Genomic DNA, 12,682 nt, shown 5'->3' with positions numbered 1-12,682 from the left:
GGATGCTGAGAGGTGCCCGCTGGGAACCAGGGCCATTACTGCCAACTCTGAAACCCCGAAGCCAGACACTTCAGAGACACCCTGATTAGTTCTCCCTTTATTTTATGGGGAAAAGGTGAAGGACATAAAAAATGCGCCGTTTGATGGAAATTTTTTAAACTACACTTTTGATGGTAGATCTTGTCTGGCAGTGATTTATGAATTGACACTTTGGAAAAGTTGCATTGAATCTAAATAGCTGTGTGCCTTTTTTTCCCACAAAAAAATGTAATTTACTACTCAGTCAGGCTGTCCGGACCTTAATTCTCAGTTACACTATCACACTAAGCCTGAAGCCAGTGATGCCTTTGCCTGGTCATTGTGGAAAATCCATTGTCATAATACATTGGCATGCAACGTCCCACTAGCTTCCAAGAACTTGTTGAAACATTACTATGTTGAGTAAATATACTGGCTTTAGACAAACGTGAATCAGCAAACAATTAAAGTTGAAATGATGGAAGGAAACCCACACACGCACACACACACACACACACACACGTACACACACTTTCTAATTATTGTTAGTGCATCCCACTACAATGGATCTGCAGAGCCTGCTGACCATTCCACTCGCAAGAATGTATCCATACTGAAGCAACGTGATCCACCTGCCGTCTTCTGAATTGTCTATTCCTGCCCCTCTCCAGCATCAGGCAACAAGTTTTCATCAACATATGTCCTGTTTGTTCTGTGGAAAATCCACATCACAGATGCAACTGTAGATCTTTGCAGATTCGAGTTGCACCCTAAACCCTGCCTCTCTCAATGAGAGACCATGATTCACAACATGGTCTATTAGTGTAGCCCCCTTATTTCATCAGAAACTACAGCTCTTTGTCTTCTTCTAGGTATTCCTCTACGCATCTGCACTCTCCCTGCCACACTTCTCCTTCCACCTAACCTGTCTTCCTTAGTCCATTTCCAAAAAAAAGTCTTTCTAAAGGTTTCCCTATATATATACAATGCAGTACCAGTCAAAAGTTGTAACTGGTACTGCATTGTGTTCACTAACAAGTCTAAGACAAGACACCCTAGACTTTCAGCTGAAATTGCAATAAGCAGTGCTTGAAATGCACCAGGCTGAAATCCATTCTGTTTTGAATGTGTGGTTAACAGTTTTGACAGCAGTGTGTAAAGCATTCGAACAAAGTGCTGTAAATCCACATTGTTGTGCAGGTTGTGGTTAAAGCCATGGGATGGACTTTTTTTGAAAACTGCGTTCAAGCAGTGAAACACGACTTAGAGTTTGGTCCACATGAACTGCTGCTGTGCAGGCTGCGGTCAGAGTTTTGCAAAAAGAACTGTAATGTTAGCAGACTACTCAACATATCCTGCCACTAGCAAGACACAGCAGAGCTTAGCTGTCAACGGCTCTGCGATCGGTCGAAAGGTCAGCCATCAGCTAGTCTCCCTTCACCTTGTTTTTTTTTTACTATATGTTAGAGATGCAGAATTCTACCTGACAACAGCAATTAACCTAATTCTGACTGGTAATTTTTTTCCCCCCACTAATGTAGGCAAAGTCGAGATGACACCAGGCAATAACCTGAGCGAAATTGCACTTTATTAATTCAATCACAGAATCTCAAACCTCAAGTTTTTTTGTTTTTTTTTATTGTCATCACATATATATATATATATATAAATGCGCTGCCCCCCTTCATATACTTTTATAAATAAACTGAAGAAAGTGAGGACTAAACGTGTCTGATAGCAACCAAAATAGGAAACACGCACTGAGACGTCCCTCTGAGAGTACATGCATGGGGAAAAAAAATAATAATAATAATAATAATAATAATGGTGATTTATTGCTCCTCTCCTTTTGGCAACGGACAGCGTCAATATTCCCCGGGAAGCCCCGCCCCCTACTACCACCTTTTATGCTAATTTCAGCGGGCTCTGTGCGCGGACCGGAGGGAGCCGCTGCGCGTCGTGTCCGCTGGCTGCCGAGGCGTCGGACGGTCCCAGCCCGCAGCCGAATCACCGCGGTGGCGGGACTTTGCTCTTCGTTTTTTTTTTCCATTGTTGTTGTTGTTGTTGTTGTTGTTGTTGCTGTTGTCGCTGTCTCGTCCGCTGTAATGACAACGTCGCCGCCGAGGACGCGCGGCTGCGTGCGCGAATAGCCGTGGATCCGGCCGCCGGTCGCGGGAGAGGTGAGCGCAGCCCGCGTGCAGCCATGGGAGGTCAGATCACCAGAGGCGCCGTCTACGGTAAGGACGCGCGGGCGGCCGCGGCGGACTCCTCGTCGTGAACGAGGCCGCAGGCGACGCTCCGTCGGCGGCCGCCGTGCACGGGAGCCGTGCGCGCTGCTTGACATGAATGAGAAGTGGTGGCTCTCGCCGAGTTTGAGCACCTGCTGTGAGTCACGACTGGCAGGGGGGAATATGGACAAGACAAGACGTGTTTTTATTAATATTTGTTTATTTATTCAAAAAGGGATAAACCTCCACAGCATCGAATTATAAATACAAAAAAAACAAAAACAAAAGAAAACCAAGTCTGAGACGCAAGTTTCTCAGTCGTGTTCATGGCTACTTCTTTTTTTGTCATTTTGTCTTTTATGGGCCACAGTTGAAAGTGATCACGCAAATAGTGTCATACTGTAACTTCATGTCCTTGGATGGTTGTACCTGTCTCACACGGGCTATCAACTGGTTGCATACTGTACATGTCTGAAGTGATGGTAGGTAACAGGTGCATTGGTTTCTTTCATGTATCAATATTTACATCTCAGTCAGTCCATGCTATCATTGCCTAATTCTTGCAACATAACTAGATAGTTTGATGTTTTACAGTGCAAACTCGATTCATTATTGTTGCAAAGCAAGGTACTTCTCACTTGCTTTCTGACTGTGTTACATAATCACAACGTGCACTGTACAATTACACTAAATAACTTCCAAAAGTCCCACGAGTGAGATGATAGAGTGTATTTGACTCATCATTTATGTTTATTGATTGTTAACTTTACATTGCATGACAACAACTTATGCATTGAAGATTAGTGTGGAGCTGCAACAGTTGATTTATTGTTTGGTTGGTTGCCAGAAAATGTATCAACAACAATTGTGATAATCAAATAACTTTTTCAGCCATTTAAAAAAAAAAGGAGCCAAACATTATTTGGTCACAATTATTTGAATTGTGATTATTTTCTGCTTTATAATGTAAATTATATATAATATAAACAGTTTCTGGCTGTTGGTTGAACAAAACAAACAATAAGTTGGGTTAAAATGTCACCTATGTTCTAATATTTCATGGACAAAAATAATGGATTGGTCAAAAATACTAGTTATTGGATTGATAAATGATGGAAAAAGTTGCAGTCATACTTGATAGTGTTCTATTAACTTTTGTTGGATGCAGTGCTCATTTCTGAATGATGATGAGTTGGCCTGCAGTGACTTGGCAAGAGGTTATCTGATAACGTTGTGTTTTGCATGGGGCTGATTTTGATCATATCGTTTGGCTTTAAAGCAGATACATATACTTTATAGTGAAATTTGGGGTTTGATTTGTTCTGGCAGATGTACACAGTACATGACCAGGCAACAGTAAACATGTCTCGTTTCCCAGATGGACAGCTGGACACAGGCCAATCCACATAGTCCAATTCTTCCAATTTCACTCAGAAGGACCTGCCAGGGGCGCTGCTAGAAATTCTTGGCCCTCTGACAAGAGTTCAATCAGGGCCCCAAAAATGTAAATATCTTTAATCCCTGTCATGTGTCAGGGGCCCCGTCCAGCTCAAGGGCTCATGAATCATTCAGCTCTCACCTCTCCACATTTGGCAAACCTGCATGATTGTACTGTTGACGTTTAGTTCCCTTAGCAAAGAGGGGGGTTTTTTTTCAAAGAAAGGAGATGCGTTTCATGCGTTGAGTGTTCTAAAGGTCTTTAATGAATATCCCAGCATAACGGGGACCCTTAGCTCTTATTAACTAAATCAATAAAAATGTGTGTTTCAGTTTTGTGATATCCATTCATTTAGAGGACAGCAATAAGCATTGCAGATCTATTATTTAACATCACTAGATCTGCAACGGTTAGTTAATGAATCAATTAATCAAGAACTGAATCCTGTGGTTCCAGCTCCACAAATGTGATTTGTTTCTTATTTTATTTATTTTTGGGGGGATGATTGTTTCCTTGTTATTCCTAGGAATTGAATATCTTTGGGTTTTGAACAGTTACTCAGACAAAAAACAACAACAACAACAGCACCACACACATTTGAAAATGTCACTCTCATTTTTTTTAAAACTTTTTTCAAAAAAACAACTATAATTGACATTTTGATAATACTAGTTGCAACCTTAAACATTACACTACATTCCATACTTTCTATACACTTTACTGTACATACACAACAGAATTTTATTTTACCTGCAGTATAGCCTACACGTATGTTAGATAAATTCTCTGCTTTAAATCACGAAGGTGAAACATTTCTAAAAACAATATTGTAACCTGAATTTAAAGATTAGATGTTTTCTTTTCATAAACAGACTTACATGAAGATATTTATTTGTTTTTTTTTAAGTATTTGTGCATCACTTTTGTTCATCTCTGAACCATTGAAAGCACAAAAGCAATGACATATTTGTAAAAGATAAAAACATACACGTGCCCTCTGGCTCCTCAGGCTGCTGCCGGCGTGCTACTCACCTTGACACTAACGTCACCACATTAAGGCCTCTGTTAAGGGTATCAAGCACAGAGGAGTGTCGGAGGCCGGGTGACACTGGCCAGGGCCACTCTTTGTGTCTGCACTGTTTGTCCTCTCCAATTAATGACAGCGAAGGCAGTCACATTGTGTGCGGTGGCGCATTAAGCAACATTATCCTTCGTTAAATCTGACGTTTGTCAAGGCACCTCTTTTATCATGACAGGGCTCTGGTCACTGTTTACCCTGGCATGTCCGCCAGGTTGCATGACTTTTTTAAACACCCTTCAACAGCCACTGTATCATCAGCACTTTCGTCTCGAGCCCACCTGTCGTATCCAGTAAATCAACTGTGGTATTTTTATTTATCCGTTTATTTACTTATTTGGCCTCATTAATGGTTTATACAGCCCTCTGTGTGCTCTGAGCGCGGTGAGACCGTTCAACCTCGCCTGGGATGTGAAAATGAAGCTCCTCCTGCAAAAAAGTCGGGAAAACTCAAATTCACAACAGCAGATATGATATTAGTTTTGTCAGGACTGAAGAAAACATTTGAAACTGGTGAAGCAGGGGTATTGTTACAGTGCCTGTGAGGTGTTGCTTCTGTTTTCAGACCTCACAGGAAATACTCTGTTCAGTCTCTCATTGAGTACAATGCAGCCCAGTTTTGTTTTCCTGAAGACATCATGTCTGACATGACATCATGGACGCAATATGGTTGAAGGATTTGTTATGACTTCATTTAAGACCACTGTTGTGCACAGAGTACAATTCAGCATTGTTCTGCGGCGACAAGAGCATGCGAAGATCTTAACAATTACACTGTGCTGAACCCAGAACACTTGGCAGAGCCTCTCTGATTGGGATTTAAAGGGGGAGAGACTCTGCAGGAACACACGATGCCCAGTGGAGAGCATTTCTAGTTTAATACAATTCCACAATTTCTATGTCTTCACCCGCAGCTCACACCTTCCAGAACAACGGTGACATATATAACGGACCAGGTGTCAGAAGTCATGTGATCAGTCATTGCCACTACTGACAGTCCTAATTGATTCGTCTCCAGGGTCCTATATAAACCCATTGACCCTTCAAGGTCACTCAATAAGCAGCATGAATAGCTGTCTTTCAGCAAAGGGCTCATAAAGTCGACTTCTCTCACAGGCGAACACAAGCGGCTCCCACGCAGTTTTCCAAATGTAAGTGTGAAAATACATGCAGTCCTCAAGGAGAAGGATGTGTTAATTAGGCCTAAATTAATTGTTTGGCATCCAGTCTTGGCAGCCTGGCTCGATTCTATAGCACTTCAAAATGTCTAAATGTAATTGTAACGAGGGCTAAAGCATTGTGGGACAGAAATTATTATTTTTTTAAATCACCTGATGACATTTGTTCAATTTGAGATAACCCTGCCTTGCATGTCATGAGAACCCGATGTCAGTGAGAAAATGCCTCCCTCACTAAACCGAAGTGACCTTGGCGTTGTGCTTTGAAGAGAAATGTGGAATCCAAAATGGGGAGAGTTGGTCCTAACTGAAGGGAGTGAGAAATCAAGCTTCTGATCACTTTTAGCATATTCCTTATCAATCTTCATCCCAACACGAGAGATTTTATGTGAAAGAAAAGATGCATAGCTCCATTACTTATTATTGTAAGTCATGATTCACGCGGTCGCAAGTGTTAAAGATGCAAAAGCTCAGCCACATGTGGAGTCAGATGTTCTGTCAGTCACTGTCAGATAATGTATATTCAGTTTGGTAATTTTCATTTTTTTCTCCCTGATGAGGCAGGTAGTGGCTACACATACTGTAGATATTGTGCTCAATAAAACATGAGTCACAACTGGACATACAGTAACCTATACCAGCCATGCCTCAGATTATAAACGTTGCTTTGTTTGCATCTTGAAATCTTTTTTTTTTCTTTATCCTCGCCCTGCTTACTTCACCACTTTCTACTCTCCATTGTACAAACGTGTTCCAGCACAGAAAGAAACAATCCACAAAAGAAGCACACACCAGTTGAAAATTGGCAAGATTAGGAATAACAGAAAGCCCTGGGTGTTACTGGAAATGACCATTTTCTGAAATTAGAGCATTTTGTATGAACTTCTCGCAGCTGTATTTTTCTGTGTAAATACATGACCAAGGGAGCAATTCTGTCCTTGTGTTTCATTTTCCGTCCAAGGACATTTTTGCATGTCAATTACCCTGCACAGTGTTCTCACAGTGGGTGTGTGGCTCTACTGTCTTCCCTTGATCACATGAATTAGATTATTTTAGTGCATGTGTCCTTAATTTGTTGTTACAGGAGGAGCTAAGATATGCGTGAGAAAATGTGACATGACGTCTTCACATTAAGTAAAACAAAGCCTATGGTGGTACAGACTGTCTAATCTCATATTCTAAATATAAATTCTGTAAATTGTTTTCCAGGTTAATGTAGTCTATGCTGCCTACCACGTTCCAAACTAAGCAGCCACTTTCCTTTCCCGACACAGATTCTCTGAACGCACCGTTTCCTGCAGCATCCCACCGATGCCACTACAAGCCCAAGCGCTGCCTCCCCATGCAGCCATGCGGAAGTTTGTCCTCCATCCCTCTGCTCTTCCACCCCAGCACCAAGGGCTCGCAGATCGTCATGGACATGTCCCAGAGGACCGTCAAGAGACAGGCCAGCTTCTGTAACGCCATCACCTTCAGCAACAGACCTATCGCTGTGTATGAGCAAGTTCGACTGAAGGTAGAGGACATTTTCAACCCAAACTGCAATGTGGTTATTCTCGCCCACTGGCTTGAGTTTTACCTTAAACTGTCACAAATGTATTTTTACTTGTGCGTTTGACATTAAAACTGTCAGAAACTGTCAGAAAATAGTGGCATATAAGGTTAAAATGAGCAAGCGTAGAATATAACAGTTTGCAACCATAATTTAATCTCGCGTGAATAACCAAATTATAATAGTAATATAAAAACAAGACTAACACTGGATAAAACAAAGGTGTCTTGGTAGATTTCTACCCATGAGCTGGGTCAAATTAAGCCAGTATTGGTCCAAGTTGGTTCAGTTGTCTACTTTGTAATTAGAATAAATAAAAGATTTCTGAGGCAGCGACGTAAAATCTACTGTGACATGAGGTAATGTAACAAAGCTTTAGGAAAAAAAGAACCTGCATAACCTCAGAAAATGGAAAAATTAACAAATGAACCATGTTTTTTTAATACTTATTAGGAACCAGTCTCACCAAATTGTTAAAATGCAAAAGAAAATGCATACACTTTCATAAATCTGGATGTAGGAATAATTTGCTAAACATGATGCCGCTAACAGGGTCACCAGGCCACACCATGACTAACATTAGTCATTTTGTTGGCTTCCATAATTTCCCTGTTTCATTCAAAGATATAAACTGATTTTTTTTTATACTAATACCAAGATTCTGCAGTATCAACATTAGTCTACACCTCACTTTGTAATATCAGTAAGTACAGAGAAGTGAGCAACTAAGACAAACTTTGATACTCTTTCTTTCCTTCTCTTTCAGTGTGTTTGTTTTTCTCCTCCTCCCCTCTCTCCCTGTCTTTTCATCCCCCATCTTTGCTCCCCTGTTTTCATTTTCTCTCTTTTCTCTCCCTGCTCTTGTGTGGGCCAAAGCAGCAGCAGCTTAGAACACGTTTCCACTTCACTTATCAGGCCATCTATGTCTCGAAAGTGAGAGAGCAGGGCAAGCATTGCCATGTGAGGGATACTGTTATCTTGCACGGTAAATGCAAAGTAAATAGAGGTTCGAAATAAGACAAAAATCGTTTGCAGGTGATAAACATACCAAGGTAGCTGGTTTCAGGTTGCTTAAAACAAATGTTGTTTTTAGCCACATTAGCGGCTCGTTACTGTGGATGGGAATGCTGGTCCAAGCTCAAATACGATTGCACTTAGTTAAGACATAATTTCCTGCTCAGGATTCTGAAATGACTTTGGTGAATCCTTATTGTTTCATGCAGTGCTATCATCAGGTCAAAAATCTAGATTTTAATATTGTGGTTTATGACCAATATCTGCGAAATTAATGACGTTTACGTCTTCAGCTGCAAATTAAGTTTAGTGCTATTAAGCAAAATGTCATCATGCTAACTCATTAAAACAAGAATTCCCAAAGCCCCTCTTTGTGCAGCTTCACAGAGCTTCTAACGTTGCTGTTATCTTGGAGAAAACCAAATGTTGGGCTTCATAGATACGAGCTGATCATCATCACTGATTGAAAATATGTACTTTCCAGATTACTAAAAAGCAGTGCTGCTGGAGCGGTGCTCTGCGTCTCGGATTTACATGCAAAGACCCGTCACGGATCAACCCAGACAACTTGCCCAAGTACGCCTGCCCAGACCTGGTCTCCCAGACCGGCTTCTGGGCAAAAGCTCTGCCGGAGGAGCTCTCCAACGAGGGACACGTCATCTCCTTCTGGGTGGACAAGAAGGGCCGGGTGTTTTACAGAGTCAACGACTCGAGCCCCATGCTGTTCTTCTGTGGGGTTCACGTCTCCGAACCCCTGTGGGCTCTCATAGACGTCTACGGCCTCACCAGAGGTGTCCAGCTGCTAGGTGAGTAATACGTTCAGAACCAGGTCTTTTTTGAGAAATGGTGTTTGAATTGTGAACTGGGTGCTTCTTCTGGGTGATTTTACCACCATCGCGCTTTACCACTTGAAAACTGTACATCTGTTGGGTTTTTTTCCATTGTTAGTGGTTAAAGGTGATGTTACATTCAGCGACCCCTGCTTTTCCCACACCCACCAAATAGCTCAGTGGAAAAAGATGGTGGGAGATTAAGCAGATTGTATAGTTACCACGGTCGTTAGTATCAAAGAAATTTCCCAAACCGGGGAACTTTCAGAGTGTCTGAAATCCATTCTAACAAGTTCTCCATGCTGTTTAAAGGGTCATTACGTCAAAGAAATTAGGAGCAAACAGGTCCTCCACAATCATTAACAGCAGTCTTTCACCACGATGCATGATCTGAAGAATGTTTGGATTGTTAATGAAACACTTCATGTGTTGAAAACAGCTGCCTCTACTTTTTGAAAACAACACAAAAGTATGCAAATGAGATAAATTGGAATCTTTGCGGATGCCTCAGTACCTATTTATAACCATTTCCGAGAAATGTGCGGCCTCCCTCCAAAAGAATAGAGGCTGTCAGCGCCATTAATAAAAATAGAAGAGGCCACCATATTGTGTAGATAGTGTCATTTAACCTAATTTATTGTGGTGTGTTTGACAACGAGAGGCGTGCTATCTCATGACGGGCTGCTTGGTATCCAGCGCCAGAGTGCGACTATCTGGGGTTCACTGGCCTCGTGGAGCTGACCAGCATACAGCTCTTGTCGAAGAACAAGGGGAGTGTGTCGGACATCCCTAAGGGGGGCAGACAAGGAGAGGGATGATGTCAGGTAATGACATGTCCGGGGTGTTTTGTCCAAGACAATCCAATCAGTGGAATGTCTCACTCTTTGGATCCAAGTCTGAACTCGTGTGACGTGTCCACCCTGCAGTCACCCCCAAGACAGATTCATAAAGTCATGACCACCAAACTATGCAGTACAAACACTACATTTCCCATGCTACAACAAAAAACAAAAAGTTTCTGCTATTTATAGTTGTACTCTATGTAATCTTTGCCTGTGAATGAGGCCAGTAGCCCTAAATCTCACCATTTCCCCTCAGGTTTTCCCACATCGATCACCTTCATCCCCACATTGATGGTTTAAACCAAAAAGCCTCGACCCTCAGTCAGCAGAAGGATCACTTGACTATCAGCTTTCCTCTATAGCCCAAGAGCGTCACTACTCGAGAGCATGGTATATATCAAAGGCCCCGGTATTGTCTCAGGAGTTGGCTGCAGTTCAGCAGACACTTAGTCTCTGAAATATGGGCGGTCACATCAAAGTGTGGTGTTGCAAATTGGCACATGTGTGTATTTTCCTTTAACAGACGGGTGGATTTTGATTCTTAATGATGCTTACACTAGGCTCTGAAATTAATGCTATACCAGCTGAAAAATTGAGCCAAATTTCACCTGTTGTGGGCTTGTTATCACACAATCTGTCCAGGTGGGAGTTACAGATCTGCTGCAGTTGTTTTTTTTTCCACACAAGACAAATGGAGCATGGAGCTGTGAATGAACTCTATGGAGTGTACAGAACGGCTTGGTTAGGTGACTTTGATTTGGCTTTTGTGATAAATGTGCGCACGTGTACAGTAAAAAGAAAAGAAAAAGAAAAAAGATAACAAGCGGTGACTGATGACTGATTGTGAAGCCTGTTGACTCAAGCAATATGCATCGCAGAGGCAGTGAGATAATGTCTTCTCCACCAATTTAAACAAAAGACAATCAGTTTGCTTGTCAGTAAGATTACAATTCAGCCTGTAAAACAGATGTACACATCTTCTGTGGCTCTGAAGGGAGATTTTTAATAGTACTCCACTGATTTAGCATCCACTCTTGTAACAATGTAAGTTGTCTTTTTTATTCCACGCACTTTACTTTTCTTACACGGTAACCATGGTACCACCAGGATTATATCGACTTGGGCTTGAGACTGCATTAAATGCAGCCTAACAAACTGGATATGTGGGGTTTGAAAGCTCTGGGCATTTGCCAGGGAGCACTGTCTAATGAAAGATAGGGTTGTGTCTGCCAAACGCCACTCGACTGTAGATGTTTTACACAGACATCCCGCTATATTGCTATTACGAAGATCCCTCATTTAGCTGGCTTTGCATTTTTACACAAAACCAAACAAAGCCAGCATAATGCCTACCCCATGTGATTTTACATAACATGCCTGCTGAAAGACAGAAACTCAAGTCCCCCCATTCCCCCTGTCGTGGTGGATAAAAAAGGTACAACATTGCCACCATGAATAAAGCTGTTTAAAAGAAGCTAGTGTTACAGCCACAGTGCGGCATTGCTATTCTGGTCAAATAATTTGGGATTTTACATTTTTTTCCTGGACAAATGGTTTCTGTGGTTTTCTTTTCTAAGGTGAACATTTCGCAATAAAATCGAAGCCTCTTAAATTAAGTGATGCGTCATTATCTTAACTACTTTTTTTCAAAAGATGTTGAATTTTTGAGATGTTTGTTTTTTTATTCTGTGGTTATGAACTACTATGAAAGTTATCCATTTCAGTGGTAACCACGGTCAAGTTTGCTGGGGTTTTTTTCAGCCTGTGGATAATCCACATCAAACGCACGCTCCACAGAATTCTCATACCTCTGTGTGTATGTTTAATCTTTTACAACCATACATGTTGTATCAAGGAATTCATGAAAGCTGCTGCCTATCACTGCCATTTCACATGTGTTGTCTCTCAATGCAGCCTGCTGCCAAACAGTTTTTCTGCTATCAGGTCCTATTCTGATGTTGAAGGATTTTTTTTTTCCAAGAGCGGTGTTGTTTCCTCTCTAAGCTTGTATCAAGGGAGTGCAGTTCAGTAGCTCGCCGCCCATGCAAGGAGTCAAAGGTGATCCTGAGATCAGTGAGACTGCTTGAAAGCTGAGATGCTGTTGCGTAAGTGAGGAAGCTAAATTAATCTTCTAAAATCAAACTCAGCCTCAGGGGTTGTCCAGACCAACAATGCTGCCCATGCAATTTAAGAAAGATCTGTTACATCACCACACTTGTCCTACTCACGCAGCTATCAATACAGACTAAAGTGCCCTGCTTGGGTTTTGTACAGAACGGCCTGTGCTGCTGAGCGTCTGCAGCTCAACGCTGAGACACATTAGCCCTTATAGGGACTGACAAAAGGTTTCCTCAAGTGTACACTATGTCTCAAGCAGCTTAACTGTTTTTCTGTTTGTGCTTTCTTATACTTTCGAGCAGAATCATAAGAAACCTTGCATAAGATTAAATTTGTAACAAAAAGGCAGTTTCCCAACACACGAGAAGAATATATAGAATATATAT

The 12,682-nt window shown here is 41.7% G+C and overlaps 1 protein-coding gene across 1 annotated transcript in view; it reads left to right on the top strand.

Moving 5' to 3' along the window:
- The first annotated feature begins 1,943 nt into the window (after positions 1-1,943).
- The window catches only part of neurl1ab (neuralized E3 ubiquitin protein ligase 1Ab), a 30,362-nt gene continuing 19,623 nt past the window's right edge, over positions 1,944-12,682 (top strand). Inside the window, exons 1-3 of the mRNA XM_035606597.2 lie at positions 1,944-2,255; positions 7,215-7,456; positions 8,991-9,312. Of these exons, the coding sequence (XP_035462490.1) occupies positions 2,222-2,255; positions 7,215-7,456; positions 8,991-9,312 (598 nt within the window). The 5' untranslated portion in view covers positions 1,944-2,221. The remainder of the gene's footprint in view (positions 2,256-7,214; positions 7,457-8,990; positions 9,313-12,682) is intronic.

The sequence above is a fragment of the Scophthalmus maximus genome, chromosome 10, assembly GCF_022379125.1.
Source record: "Scophthalmus maximus strain ysfricsl-2021 chromosome 10, ASM2237912v1, whole genome shotgun sequence".
Taxonomy (NCBI): Eukaryota; Metazoa; Chordata; class Actinopteri; order Pleuronectiformes; family Scophthalmidae; genus Scophthalmus; species Scophthalmus maximus.
The sequence above is the reverse complement of the archived record's forward strand: the minus strand, read 5'-3'. Positions and strand labels throughout refer to the sequence as shown.